This window comes from Phasianus colchicus, chromosome Z (genome assembly GCF_987193195.1).
Source record: "Phasianus colchicus chromosome Z, bPhaCol1.hap1.1, whole genome shotgun sequence".
Lineage (NCBI taxonomy): Eukaryota > Metazoa > Chordata > Aves > Galliformes > Phasianidae > Phasianus > Phasianus colchicus.
In genome coordinates this window covers 57,474,625-57,488,675 of record NC_143476.1, presented here as the reverse complement: position 1 = coordinate 57,488,675, position 14,051 = coordinate 57,474,625, and the positions used below count along the sequence as shown (strand labels likewise).

Below are 14,051 nucleotides of genomic sequence, written 5' to 3'. Positions count from 1 at the left end.
CCTCACAGCCTTCTCTTCTGCGGGCTGGACAGCCCCAGTTCTCTCAGACTGTCCTCGTAGGAGAGATGTCCCCTCCACTGGCTCATTTCTGTGGCCCTCCTCTGGACGCGCTCCATCAGGTCCACGTTTCTCCTGCACTGACTACCACACGTCTGAACGCAGTACTCCAGGTGAGGCCTCACCAGCACACGGTAGAGGGGCAGTTTCATAGAATCACAGAATCACAGAATGGCCTGGATTGAAAAGGACCACGGTGATCATCTTGTTTCAACTCCCTGCTATATGCAGGGTCGCCAGCCAGTAGTACAGGCTGCCCAGCCTGGCCTTGAATACCTCCAGGGATGGGGCATCCACAACCTCCTTGGGCAACCCGTTCCAGTGTGTCACCACCCTCTGTGTGAAGAACTGCCTCCTACTAGACCTCCCTGTCTCACTTTAAAACCGCTCCCCCTTGTGTGGCACTTCTCAGCCTCGTAAACAGCCGTTCCCCCTCCCGTTCATATGCCCCCTTCAAGTACTGGAAGGCCACAATGAAGTCTCCCTGGAGCCTTCTCTTTTCCAAGCCACTGAAGCCCAGTTCCCTCAACTTTTGCTCGTAGGAGAGATGCTCCAGCCCTCCGATCATCTTAGCGGCCCACCCATAGGACGCCCTCAGCTGTCACCATGAGGGCTGTGGGTAGAAGAGCCACTGGGCTCAGAAACACTCGGGAGAAGAGTCTCAGCTGAAAGCCCCCCTGAGACCACCAAACCAACCCCCACAGCGATGCTGCTGTTGCCAAGTCCATATCCCGTGGGAACATGACAAGGAAGCTGGCATGCTGCCCATAACCTTTCCATGCTGCCCGTTACCCTTTCCGTGCTGGGGCCGTTCCCTTGGAGGCTTCCCAAGACTTCTTTTCTGGCCGAGGCCTCCACGCAGGTCAATCCTGCTGGCCAAACTCCCGTGGCTGAGGGAGGGAAGATTTAGGTTGGATGTCAGGGGGAAGTTCTTTACTACGAGAGTAATGAGGTGCTGGAACAGGCTGCCCAGAGAGGTTGTGGATGCCCCATCCCTGGAGGTGTTCAAGGGCAGATTGGATGGCGCCCTGGGCAGCCAGGTCTAGTATGAAACGGAGAGGTTGTCTGGCCTTGCATGTGGCAGGGGGGTTGGAGATTCGTGATCCTTGAGGCCCCTTCCAATCCTGGCTGTTCTGTGATTCATTTTCCTCTCTGGAGCTCCCTGAGTGGCAGAAGTGGGAGAGGAATACCCTCCCACCTACGGGAGGTCCCCATGGGATTTGGAGTCAGCAACAGCAGCAGCACCATGGGGGCTGGTTTTGGGGACGCACCACCTGAGCCGCATTCTCAGCCACGGTGGGTTTCTAAGCCCCGTGCCTGTTGCAGCACCCGCCAGCCTTCACAGATGTCCCTCACATCCCTCCAGACAACACAGGGCCAGGGCACCATCATCTCCTTTTCCTTGGTTCACTCGCATCAGAGTGAGGAATGTCCAGTTTCTGCTGGACAAGTAGAAATGGGCTGCTCAGAGAAAGCCTGTGAAAGAACACCAGGGCAAACACACGTCGCTGAGATGGAATAATTTGGTGTTTTATTTTTTAAAGAAGCTGTTTTCTAGAATGTCTCCGGATGTCTTTAGTCGATGTCATTTTAGTCCTGCACTCTTGCCATGAACCTGCACCCGATAAATGCACGTGTGTCCTGCATTTCCCCAGTTGTTGAGTACAACGAGCTTTATATGCCAAAAGCCTCTGGGGGTCCCGGTCTGCAAAACAAAGAAGACAGGAGACTTCACTCCTGGCCTGGAAGCAACCGCAGCTGCCTCCGTGCATTTCCTTGTGAGCATGGCTGACGAGGAGGCTTTTCTCTGCTTCCCTTCTCCTGAGCAGCCCCACTAAGGCCCCCTGTGCCCCAGCAGAGCCAACGTCTGGCCTGTGGGAGCAGGATGAGCAGCGGTGGAGGCCTGATGCCATGTGGTCCCCGAGGACGTGGGGCCTAGCAGACGTAGAGCTGCCAGGCGCCTCTGTCCAGCTCACGCTTGCTTCTTCCCCTTTCACTCTTCCCTTCACTGTGGACTCTGTGTGGGCGGTATGGCTGGGGAGCACACCTGCACGTGGGCTGTCTAGGAGTGCCAGCGCAGACAGCAGCTCCGGCCAGCCACTGGGAACAGGGCGTGCACGTGGCACTGTCTCCTGGCTCTCACCATCTGACACCTGCATTTTAGGGCATTTCCCAGCACGTGCAAGGCTCTGCCAAAACAGGTGGGCACCGCGGGGGAACCCTGTGCTCCTGCACAGCGCTTGGCCCAACACGGTGCTCTCCCTGCTTCAATTCAGCTACCCTGCCATGTCATGTGCTCTTGGCCCTCTGAACCTCAGCACGTTTCTTCTAGCCGGCGCTGGACCCCTGCCTTGGCAGGGACTGCCCACACTTCCTCCTGCCACTGACCTGCTGCCAAAGTGTTCTGGAATGGTCTCCTGCCCGCACGCAATGACTGTACCTGCAGTTCAAAAGTCTGGGACAGCTCTTCCCGGAGATCGTAGGTGAATTTCCCAAGCAAACCTTTGTTCTCTCCTTTCTCATCCAGTCCCTACGAGATAAAGCACGGGGTCAACACGCGTGTCACACCTGGGCCGCCGGAGCTTCAGCAGCTCCTGCAGCTCTGCTGCAGGATGTGCTGGCGCTGAGTCTCTCCTTGAGCACTGCTCAAAGGACATACTGGTCCTCTTCTCCGTATGCCCCCTAGCAGAAGCCCTTCCCTACAGCTACGTCCCAGCCCCATGTACCAACAGACACTCACAAAGACGGTGAAATCACGGGGAGCGCTGCTGATGTGCCACAAGGTTGTGTCCACTGTGTGCTGCACAGTGACTGCAGTCGGCTGGACTTCTGTGGGCAAGTTGAAGACCATCTGGCTCTGAGATGTTTTCACAGGCCAGCAGTATCCCGGGGAAGCGTCCAGCTGAAAGCAGAGAGCAGGGAGTCATGAGGCCCATGCTGCTGCCCGTGCAGCCCAGACCACAGGCAGCACTGAGTATGCGAGCTGCTTTGGTGCTGCAGACAACAGGTAGGGAAGCAGACAGGCATGGGAAAGAAAACTCTCCAAGTTCCCATGGAGAGGAAAATATCCGTTATGAAACGTGGGATACCCCACACCGGAGTCAGGGCTGTGAAGAAAGCTCCTGTTTTGCCCAGCAGCTGACAAAGGCAAACAGGGTGGCCGAGGAGAAGATTCCTCACGCAGCCCCGACCACGGATAGTGGGATGCAGGATGTAGCAGCACAGCTCAGCCCAGGTCAGCCTGCCTTCAGAGGAATACCACTGGTTTCTGGTAAGCCAAGCCCCGAGGGAGACCTCAGGAGCCAGGCACCTGAGGAGCACCATGGGCTTGAGCAGTACTGCAGAGGGGCCTGAAGGGAGAGTCCCGGGGGCTTCCCCCAGCTGGACAGGGGGGAACAAAAGCAGCACTGAGGATCTCTGCTACCATACCTGCTCAAAGGTTTCCAGCATGTTTGGAGCGCACAGGAACCAAGCCACCCTGCAGTACCATGCAGACCTGGATGATCTCTGCAGGTCTATGGACACCCCTGAATTGAGAAGAGAGCAGATGATTGCCACGGGCCCAGTCTCCCAGCACCTAGTCGGCTCAGGCTATTTCTAAGACTGCCTGCTGACAGCATCCCTCTCTCAGGGCCACAGAGATGAGGTCTGCGGACAGTGGAAGGCAGCAAGGCCCTGCGCGAAGGACAGCAGGCTCAAGTCAAGGCCGCGCTGCGTGGGGAGAGCTAAGGACAACCTGGACCTGTTTCGGTCCCTAAGAAATCTCAGCAAAGCGCAGTAACTCCTGTCAGGGGCGTGCCAGGGGCACCACTGCAGGGAGCGAGGGCTTGAGGGGGCTGAGCCGCTGAGCCAAGGGAGCCGCGGTGCCACAGTGATTTGGGCCAGGTGATTTAGTCTCATCCAGCTCTTCCTCAGAGAGACGAGGCCGCAGCACAGTCTCCTTTTGGCAGCGCTGAGCATAAGCCCAGCGTAAGAAGACGTGCCTGTCTGGGTCCATACCTGCACTTTTCAGAGCCCGGTCAGACTTTGTGAAGCAGTTTTCCCGAGGCCTCACAGGCACTGCCTCTTCCAAGAGCTGGACTTCCTGGGGAAGACAGAAAGCAGTACAGGAGATGAGCATGTCAGCGGGCTGCTACGTTGGACCACGGCCTACAGTTGGACACAGTTCCGTGTCAGAGCCAAAGAACTTTCTCAGGAAGCGTCGGAAAGCAAAACACAGGCCTCGTCTGCAGAGGCCCTCCGACTCTTTTCATCAGGAAGAGTTAAGGGCTGGACAGGAGTTGTTGTGTCCCCCGCCACAGTATGGGCCTGGGCACCAGTTGTCCGCCTCCACTCTCTCCAGATGAGCTGTGGCAGGGTGGGATACGTCCGGAAGGGCCCCCAGGTGTCTCCACTCTCTGGGAAGACACTCTCTGGGCTGCCAGAGCTCCTGGATGACCAGGACAACAATGCAGGCAGCTTTCCAGCAGCAGGAGGTGGCACGTTAAACGTGACCAGGAGAAAGCCTGTGCAGAAGGGGAGCTCAACCAGCAATGGCTGGCGTGAGATGAGTGGCGGGGGTCAGCACGCAAATCCCACAGGCAGCCCTACAGAAATGCCCTGCCCAAGGCTCTGCTCATCCTAGCCTCTTCCCTAAAGCGCAGGATCACCTTCATCACAGTGCCACGCTGTTCCGCCAGGTAAGACAACCCCTTCCTCTGGTCTTCAGTCCCCTGGGTTTGCTCAGTCACCGAGTTCCTGCAAACGCACACAAGGCAGATGTTGTCAGAGAGCTGCCCAGCCCCTGAAGTGCACTCAGAGCCCACAGATGAGCAGACACACAGACACTCCTTTGTGCTTCCTTTTCTTTCCAAGCTTAGGAGTGCTTCCCACCACCTGCTTTAGTGTTTAGTAAAAGGCAGAGAGGGAAAGGCACAAGCCCTGGGGATTGTGCAAGGCAGCGCAAATGGCAAGAGCTCGTCTGCCACTATCCCACCAAGAGAGCAGCAGGTCAGATGGGGGCCCTTACCCTGAGTTCATCAAGCGTGGAGCAGTCTGCAGCGACGGCATCTGAAAGGGAAAGGCCATTTCCATTGGAGCACCAGTCACTGCTGGCAACAGCAGGACGCGTGCATTTGCCCAACCACCACGGTGTCCTCTGTGGGAATTCCCTGTCCCTCAGCAATCGTCACTGACCTGCAAGAAATCCTTTGTCCACGGTACTCTTGCCAGCAAGATTCCACAGTAGGCACCAGCTGTCATTTGCAGCACAGACAGAAAGTTATTTCACTATGGTTTCTAAGGATTGCCACAGTCCCACTGTCTCCCCCCCAAACCAAGGTGCAAGATTTTCCCTGAGGAAGTGGGGGACTGACCGGGGCAGAGAGCACGTGGCTGCAAGAAAGGACCCTCTTCTCCAACCCTGACTATAAAGCACAAAGGCTTTGGGCTCCCACTGCCTCTCCCTGCCTGACGGCGAGCCTGGAAGGACAGGCAGCCTCCCTTCATAGCCTTGGCTGGGCAGAGCACCACTCTTAAGCTGGCTGACTGGTACGGGGGACGAAGGCTACGGGGCTGTGGGAGCTCCGGCACAACAGAGTCCGAAGGGAAAGCTGTGAAATGGCCCTGCACTGGCTCTCGAGCCAGGTGGGATCTGAGTGTGAACAGCGTCTCCGGAGCTCCCCGAGCGGCAGAAGTGAGAGGTGCGAAGGGCCCCGCGGGTGCTTCAGCGCCTGCCCACACGCTGGAGATCCCACCTAGCGTTTGTACTGCTGGCAGCAGGCAAATACTCACTGAGAGCAGACAGAAAGACCAGGAAAAGCAGCACGCAGAGCCCAGAGTTCTTTTTGGTCATCTCTTCCCTGAAAAAGAAGGAGTCGCGGTGTTGGCAGCGCTCAGGGTTTGGGGCAGACCCCTTCTCAGGGCTACCTCCTCTTACAAGCTGCGAAGCAGCAAGGCGGGGAGTCCGCTGCTGGCAAAGAACAGCCAACAGAGCAGCCCCCAGAAGGAGCGGGGCTTCCCTCAGCTACCTTCAGCACCACAGGCAAAACATGCCAAACATGCTGGTTCCAAGAGCACCTTCAGGAAGGGCACTGAAGTAACCCAGGGAAGAAAGCAGACCCAGCAAGAGAAAGCGGTGGCTCATGGGATCTCCCTGCTGTGGGCTTGACTTCTCTTTTGCTGAGGAGTCAAATCTCCTTCTACTGGAGATGAAGAAACACCCCCCGCTTTGAGGTGTCCTCCACAGGCCGGCTGCAGCCGTCTACTCCTGGCCTCCTTTAACTCCTGCTGCCTCGCACCCCCACATCCCAGCCAGAGGCTCGGATGAGACGTTTTGAGCTGTGTCAGGTGTGTAACTGGGGCTTTGCTCCCATCCCTCCTGAGCCGCTGCCATAGCTCCAGAAGCACGGAGCTGCTGCTGGCGGGAGCCAAGTTCTTTCTCCCGGTGGGTAGCAGCACCGCCAGCCTGGCCTGCCCACCCCGACCCACGGAAACCCCCAATACCACATTGCGCAGGTGCTGTACTCACATAGTGGAGATGCTTGTGCCAAGGAGTCTCTTGAGGAAGACCACGGTCTGAGAGTTTCTCAGATAATTTCTGATGTTTGACCCTGGCAAAGAAAGGGGAGAAAGAAAAGCTCGAGCACGTCCTCAAGGCGTACCAGACAGGACCGTGTCAGACCCTCTAAGAAGGGCTGGGAGCCGGTCCGGATCGCAGCAGAGGCAGGGGCAGGGGCACGGCTGCGGTTGCGTCCTGGACAAGGGGCAGCTGGGTGCATCCTGCGAGCGGGACACCGAGGGCTGGCAAGGATCACCTAGCAGGCACACCGTGGCGGCATGTTCAGGGATGGAGGTCAGCCTTCGGCTTGCTGCCCCAGCTCCTGTTGTACTGGGGTGCCCCTTGCTGGCCAAAACGTCCCCCAGAAACCTGGCGGAGCAAAGCAGCCCCCGACTTACCCACATTGTATGCAGCACTGCTTCTGCAGCTGGCTGGCCCAGCCTGGGTCACCGGAGAGGGGCTGCAGCTGTGGAGGAAAACGAAAAGCCCTGCTGTGCACCGTCTCCACGCCACGGGAGCCGTGGCCAGCGGGACTGACCAGCTTGGAGGCCCCGGCCAGAAGAGACACCTACCTGTTTTCTGGGAGCCGGCTGCTCTCCGTTTCTGCCCCTCTCAGGTTCCTGTCAGCTCTTCTCACTCTCACCCTTTCAGGGGGCATCTGTGTCCCTCTTGATCTCTGGGGAGACTTTCTCCTCCTCATGCTGTGGAGGAATCAAGCCTTCCCCTTCTCAGTGTCCCCTTCAGCAGCAGGAAAGTCTGCGCAGAGGAAGGCCACTGAGCAACAAGTCCAAAAACGATCCGCAGGAGAAGCGCGCCTGCCCCGAGCACACAGCCACCAGGACACCACCGCGAGCTCCTTCCACACGCGTTGGCAGCCACGGCCAACAGTGCCAGGTGGCGGCTCAGCGGGGCAGACTGTGGCACCCAGTCCTGACGTCACAAAGGCCTGGGCCTGCACAGCGTCAGCGCATGCCTCTGACCTCACAATCGGGGCTAGGGGCCAGCAGGGCTGGGAGGTGGGAGACCCCGCCGGTTTCATGGTACGTCCGCCCTTGACAGCCCTGGGGCCCAGCTAATTGTAGCCCAAAGTTCGTGAGCCATTTCGCTATCATCAGATATCTCCATGGTGTGCTGCCGTGGGTTATACCTGCGTTGCAGAAAGGGATCGGCTTGGATCCTGTATGTGGGGAGAACAGCACCACGGTACTTCGATGAGTTACCGCAGAAACCCTTTTTTGCTTTTATTAATTAAATCTCGGCCTGACTTTGAATTCCCGAGTGTTCCAGTCGTATATTGTGAGAAATTTGAGTAACATTGTGAGATGCACTGGTACAAACCAGTTCTGTAGTTTGAATGCCAGGCAGAGGGGAAGGCTAACTATGAGAGGTTGTGCCAGCATGCCGTAGCAGGTAAAAACTAAAGAAGAAGAGGAGGAGAACGCAGAGGGGCTAACCAAGCAGTAAACAGGGACGGGACATCGGCTGAGGGAATGAGGAGCCTCGCTCAGGCTGTGTGGCTGGAAGTCCTCGGCCAGTGAGGGAATGGAGAAAATATGCACTGGGAAGTAGTAAATAGAAACTGTTGTGTCACTCTGGTCTGGCGCACCCTTGTCAAGTTTGCCCGCTTCTGCCAAAGCGTGAAAGGAATTAGGATTCCTAGCAAATTTCACCTAAGCCCCAACTACGGAATACGAGCATTTCTCACAAGGTGAATGCGTGTGCCACACCTCACCCAGCAATCCTTGGCAAGAGATGAGTGGCGGGGGTCAGCAGGGAAGTCCCGTAGGCAGCCCACACAGGAACTGAATCTCTTGGGCTTGTTCACTCACCAGAGAGGGCAAGTTTCTGCAGACCCACAAGTCAGAGAGCTGCCCAGCCCCTGACTCAGCACTCAGAGCTCACAGATGAGCAGACACACAGGAACAGGCACTCCTCTGGGTCTCCCTTTCTTTGCAAGCTTAGGGGGGCCTCCCATCACCTCCACATTTAGCAAACGGCAGAGAGGGAAAGGTACGAGGCCTGGGGACTGTGCAAAGCAGCGCAAATGGCAAGAGCTCATCTGCCACTATCCCACCAAGAGAGCGACAGGTCAGATGGGGGGCTCTTCCCATAAGCTCCTCCGGGATGGAGCAGTCTGTGACGACAGTGCCTGTAAGGGAAAGACTTCCCATTGGAGCACCAGTCACTGCTGGGAGCGGGAAGATGGGTGCATGTGCCCTACAGATATCCTCTGTGGGAATTTCTTGTCTTTCAGCAATCGTCACGGAGCTTGGCAGTGACAGATGACTGCCATAGTCCCAGTGTCTCCTCCCAAACGAGGGTGAAAGACCTGGGGGACTGGGTCAGAGAGCACATGGCTGCAAGCAGGGTCCCCTTTCATTTGCTTGGGAGCTTGTCACAGCCCTGGTCTCCAGGTGCATTCAGCACCCAGCAGCTACCCCAGCCTTCCCTTCTCTCACTAACGGTTACTATCATCCCCAGGCTCCTCTAGCTGGGAGAGAGACCTTCCCATCCCTCTCTTTCCAAATAGCCATTCTGTCATAGAATCTATTATTCTGTTCTATCCATCTGTTCTATTCTATTCTATGGCTTTATCTATGAATATTCTATTCCATTCTTTTCTATCTATGAGTCCACGATTCTATCACTATCACACCGCGTAAAAGGTTGGTCTCCCTCCTGCACAGATGCTCCCCTGAGGTCTCCCCACGGCCACTCCTTCTGCAGGCTGAACAAGCCCTGCTCCCTCAGCCTCTCTTCATACGACAGGTGCTCCCACCCTCCAGTCACCTTCCCAGCCTCCCTGCCCACTCCAGCAGCTGTGCATCTTCATGATTCACCAAGTCAGAACCACGCACGAACAGAACGAGGCGAGGGTCATACATGGAGCAAAAACCACTCTGACGAGCTGATGGCCATCACTCTTGCTTCAGCTCCCTTATACACAACCCACCTATAAGCTAAAATCTAATGTATGCAGTATGTGACTACTGCAGAGACAGAGTTATGGCACAGAAGTTTGGATGAACCCACTCCTGAACGCTGGCACCAAAAATGTTTTGATGAAGCAAATTCCCTCTAGCTGAGTAAAGGTAAATTCTTGCCATGAATCTGATAAAAAAGCTAGGCAAAAGAGACCATCTCCCTGCTAGCGTGCCATGGCTTTACACATGTATCAGATGTAGAAACAAACAATTAGAAATGCTTCTTGGTAAAGGCACTTACTGTTTTTACATACTTGTAAGTTTAGTTCTGTTGCATCGAGGAGTTTATCTCCCAGATCATATTTTCATAGAACAGCCCAAATTGGCAGCATTAATAAAAGAGGAAAAAGAGTTTCTCCGTTAAGGTATGAAAATACCAACAACTAATGCAAACTTTAAAACAGGATTTGGTCCTCTCAAAACAGGCAACAGCGTTCAGGCGATAGTGATTTCTTTTCTTAGACGCTAACAAAATGGCATATCCCCAAAAAACAAAAATGGTATATCCCCAAAAAACAAAGTCTTCCCGTTTCAGCCTATGGATATGTCTGCGTTGTGCAGCACACCTACTAATTATCCCCAACAAAAAGTACAGCTTCACAAGACTAATTGCGCTTTGTTTTCTAGTCCAGGTAATTGTGCAGTATGTTGAGGAACTCTGGAAAGATCAGCATCTGTACAGGCATGCTGCTAATGCCACAGCTTGGAGAGATGTGAAATTTAAGTCACAGAGGAAAAAGGGAATGTTTAAGAATGTCCGCCATTGTGTAATGCAATAACCTTGCAGAATGGTGGTGACAAGGCCAAGCTGCAGAGCAAACCCAGTTGTGTTGTGTCTCTGAAGTTGCTAGCTTTCTGTCTAGGCAAAAGAGACCATCTCCCTGCTAGTGTGTCATGGTTCAGTTTATCATGGACCTTTTGTAAATCTTTTGTAAAATTCTGGCGTGGAGGAGCAACTGACAATACAAAAGTGTTAAACATGGAGGTGTTGTACTTACGAATGTGGTTTAGTGTGCATGATGGTGATGGGTTCATGGTTGGACGCGATTATCTTAGTGGTTTTATCTAATGGTTTAAAGGCTAGAATAAATGTTTGTACAAACTACTTACAGATTATTTGTGACCTTTACTAGCACATGGATATACAGTCCTTTCAGTACTTTGGTTGTTCATTTCTGCATGGTTCTGAAATATCTGACTTATGTTGTTATATAGAAAGAGTCACTGGAGGAAGGAAACTGGACTGGATTTCAGGGAAAGGTAATTTTTATTCCTATTTCATTACTGTAGAGCAGCAGATATAGCTGGAAACAGCAAACAATCCCTTTGCAGCCAGGACACAAGAGGTCTCTTGATAATTCTTGCTTTTGGCGAGCAGCCAGACCATCCTCTGCTGCTCTTTCAGGTACAATGCCAGCTGTTTGGCAGCAGTCAAGAATACAGAAACTGTACAGTCTGTTCAAGCTGCTATAACCCAGACTATTGTGTAGTTCTAGTAGGGACAGTATGTAAGGGTGGTGAGTGAAATTCTCTGAAAAGATTTATTTTACTGCTGCCAATTAGTTCTTTTACATGCATTGAGTTCAGATAGTTTCTTTCTTCTCTTTTTTAATATTCTTCATCTGAAGTCCATATTATTTCTTAATGTTTTTACTTCAGGAAAAAAAGAAAAAATGTTAATGTGCTGCATTCAGATTATGTGAATTTTCCTGATAAAAAACTTCCTCCTCAGCAACTGACAATTTCTTTCATATCTGTTTTTCAAAAAACATTGCTTTCAAAAGAATTTTTTACAAAGACTGCTGTGTAGTCAATAGTATCACATCTATCTATTTCTCCACTAGATACTGTGAACGTGCTGTTAAATACTAATGTATGTTGGTAAAAAATGCCAATTTTATGTGTCTGTATACTACTTGAATTATGTGAAGAAGTAGCAAGTGGGATAAAAGAATATTAGGGACATAATTTAAGAGTTTATTGTTGTTATTTCAGAGGTTATCATATGTAACTTGTTTCTGAGGGGAACTGGCGGCCCAATCTGCTGACTCGACTCATCATTTTGGGAAGTTTGCTGCCTTCCTGGGGCTCAGGAATTTACTGGGATAATTTTTAGCCTAGCCTGTCCCCTGGATTGTTACCTGTTATTGCTTTTTCATGTCAGTAACTTGGAAATTGTGATTGAAATCCAAATTCTTAATATCCCAGTTCCTTTACTAAGCAAGCCCTGATATCTTGGTATCAAAATGTAACTTGTTCATTTTAGGAATTCAGAATGGATCTAATTCCTTTATCTCATTACATTTGCCAAGACAGGCAATGTCCAACCCACAGTCTGGCCCAGCCCACCCTGCAACCGCCCACTGCCCCACACCATCATGGCAGCAGCTCTTCTCTCCAAGCAGCGCAGCCTGGCCCTGGGCATGCACTCATTGCTCACAACAGCTGAACATCAGTGCGTGATGGGCTGGAACCAGGACATGGGGAGGGCACAGCGCAGTGCTAACTCAGATGATGGCAATACTTGTTTGCCCTGTGATGCGTTGGCTAAACACAGCCGTGTGAACAGAAAAAAAACAGGCAGCGCGCCTTCCATATTGATAAAAGGATTTGAAAATAGGTTTCAAGATTGCATAACTTTTTAAAAAAATTTTCAATTTCATTTTCAATCAACATGAATACATTTCATGCCAGTCTCTAAGTGGAGTGTACTGAGTTGCAATCAGACATTCAACTCAAAGATCTGATCATGTTTCTTTACCAGAATTTTTTATGCTCCATCCCACCAGACAGAAATATCCCTCACTTCCAAATCACACCTTATTCATGTTATTACTTGTTGGCAGTACGTACATTTGTGAACATCTGTTTTTAAGGATGAAGTACAGGAAGTGCAAAATTATATCAAAAATCTCTAATGAACACCTTAAGAACTCATTAAGAATTGCAGCCACTTCATTGAATCAGACTGGTGTGTTAGTTTCATAAAAACAAGGTCAAATATCCCACTAGTTTTATGGGTTTTTTGCTCTGTGTTTTAATAAAAAAAAAAAAAACATTACAATGACAATGTCTTGTTAGTTATAAACATTAACTGCATTACATATCTTACATGCAGCCCGAGACAATTCCTCTTCACTCAGTGCGGTCCAGGCAGGCCAGAAGGTTGGATACCTATGGTTTAGTGCTTTGCTCTTGTTCTGTGCAAAATCTTTGGTTACACAGATTGTCAATGTTCAGCCAGGTGACTCCCACTGGCGGAGAAAAAATTGTTTAAGAAAGTGGAATAGTCTTTCCTTCGCTCTCTTCCATTCAAAATCATAGCAGCTGGAGTCACCACAGTGATGAATTCATATGATGAGAGTCTAGACTGTCTGGAGCTTCACACAGCTGTGGAGTTTGGCACCAGGCCTGAACAGAGACACTGAGACTAGCCAGTCCAGCTATATTCATAGCACCAAAATATAGGCTTCTAGATAAGTGCGCTAATTCTGAAGGATAATTTTCCTCAGCTTCCAAGAGGAGCACACAACTGGGGAGAAGATTACATGGAGGCCTTCTTGCACTGATGCAGTAGTTTATTGTTTTTAATCCAATGTCCTATCAATAGTTCTATTCTCACACTTCTAGCTCTGGTTCAGTTGCACTGAATTGGTGATATACTAAGCTGGTGTAAAATTGGAATCAGGTCCATCAAGGCATTTCCTGTAGAGAAAAAATATTTAAACATCCTACAATTTACAAAGCAAATGTCCACAATAAGACCGTGTCATACTCTAGGAGGATCTAAAATAATCCTCATTCTATAGCTGATAAAAACAGTGCTGGTTTAATGTGCATTACATCTGCAGTGGCATTATCACAGCAAGGCCAAGAAAGATTTAGAATGAGAAACTGAATTTTTCCAGTTCAGATTGGTGTTAAATGAGATCAAGTTCCTTGTCACCTGTTTTGTGTGCCTTACACAGGCATATCTGCTAGACCGAGTGCGTGCAGCATGACACAGTTACAATGCCACTAGGCAATGCCACTAGATTCTTGCAGCAGAGCAGATGTTTTGGAAGAGTGCTGATGTCACAGCCAAAACAAATGCTCTAGTAGTTTTATTAAAGGTTTCCAAGCACTTTCTATGTTACTGCTCTTCATGAGTGGCTGTTAGGAAAAGTCATATTACGTCTCTCATTACTAAGAGAAATAATAAAGAAAAAGTCAGAAGCTAATAAATCCTTAGATTAGATTAGAATCTCCTAAACACTATATCTCCTGAGAACTTTCAGTGGTGTCTGTTGAAGACAGTAATAAGTGGCAGTTAAATGATATGAATTAAAATTCAGCAGTATTACTTTCCAACAGGGGAACACTGTTGGTGTGACCTTGTTGTAAAGGATTGCTATGAAGCTGTATTATTGAAAACCCTATGAAAATGAAAACACTGCTTTTTTGGGAGACCTGAGTACCAGGTACCATCTAAT

General features: G+C 51.1%; 1 protein-coding gene across 1 annotated transcript; it reads right to left on the bottom strand.

The window, feature by feature from the left end:
• Positions 1 to 1,297: 1,297 nt before the first annotated feature.
• Positions 1,298 to 9,152, bottom strand: LOC149913001 (sperm-associated antigen 4 protein-like). Its single transcript, XM_090130533.1, has 12 exons — positions 7,168 to 9,152; positions 6,994 to 7,061; positions 6,566 to 6,647; positions 5,830 to 5,897; positions 5,233 to 5,291; positions 5,066 to 5,106; positions 4,707 to 4,794; positions 4,057 to 4,141; positions 3,487 to 3,584; positions 2,798 to 2,959; positions 2,498 to 2,587; positions 1,298 to 1,762 (listed from the first exon to the last, which is right to left on the bottom strand). The coding sequence occupies exons 1-12, from the start codon at positions 7,293 to 7,295 to the stop codon at positions 1,643 to 1,645; spliced, it is 1,089 nt and encodes a 362-aa protein (XP_089986659.1). The 5' UTR covers positions 7,296 to 9,152; the 3' UTR covers positions 1,298 to 1,642.
• Positions 9,153 to 14,051: the final 4,899 nt, after the last annotated feature.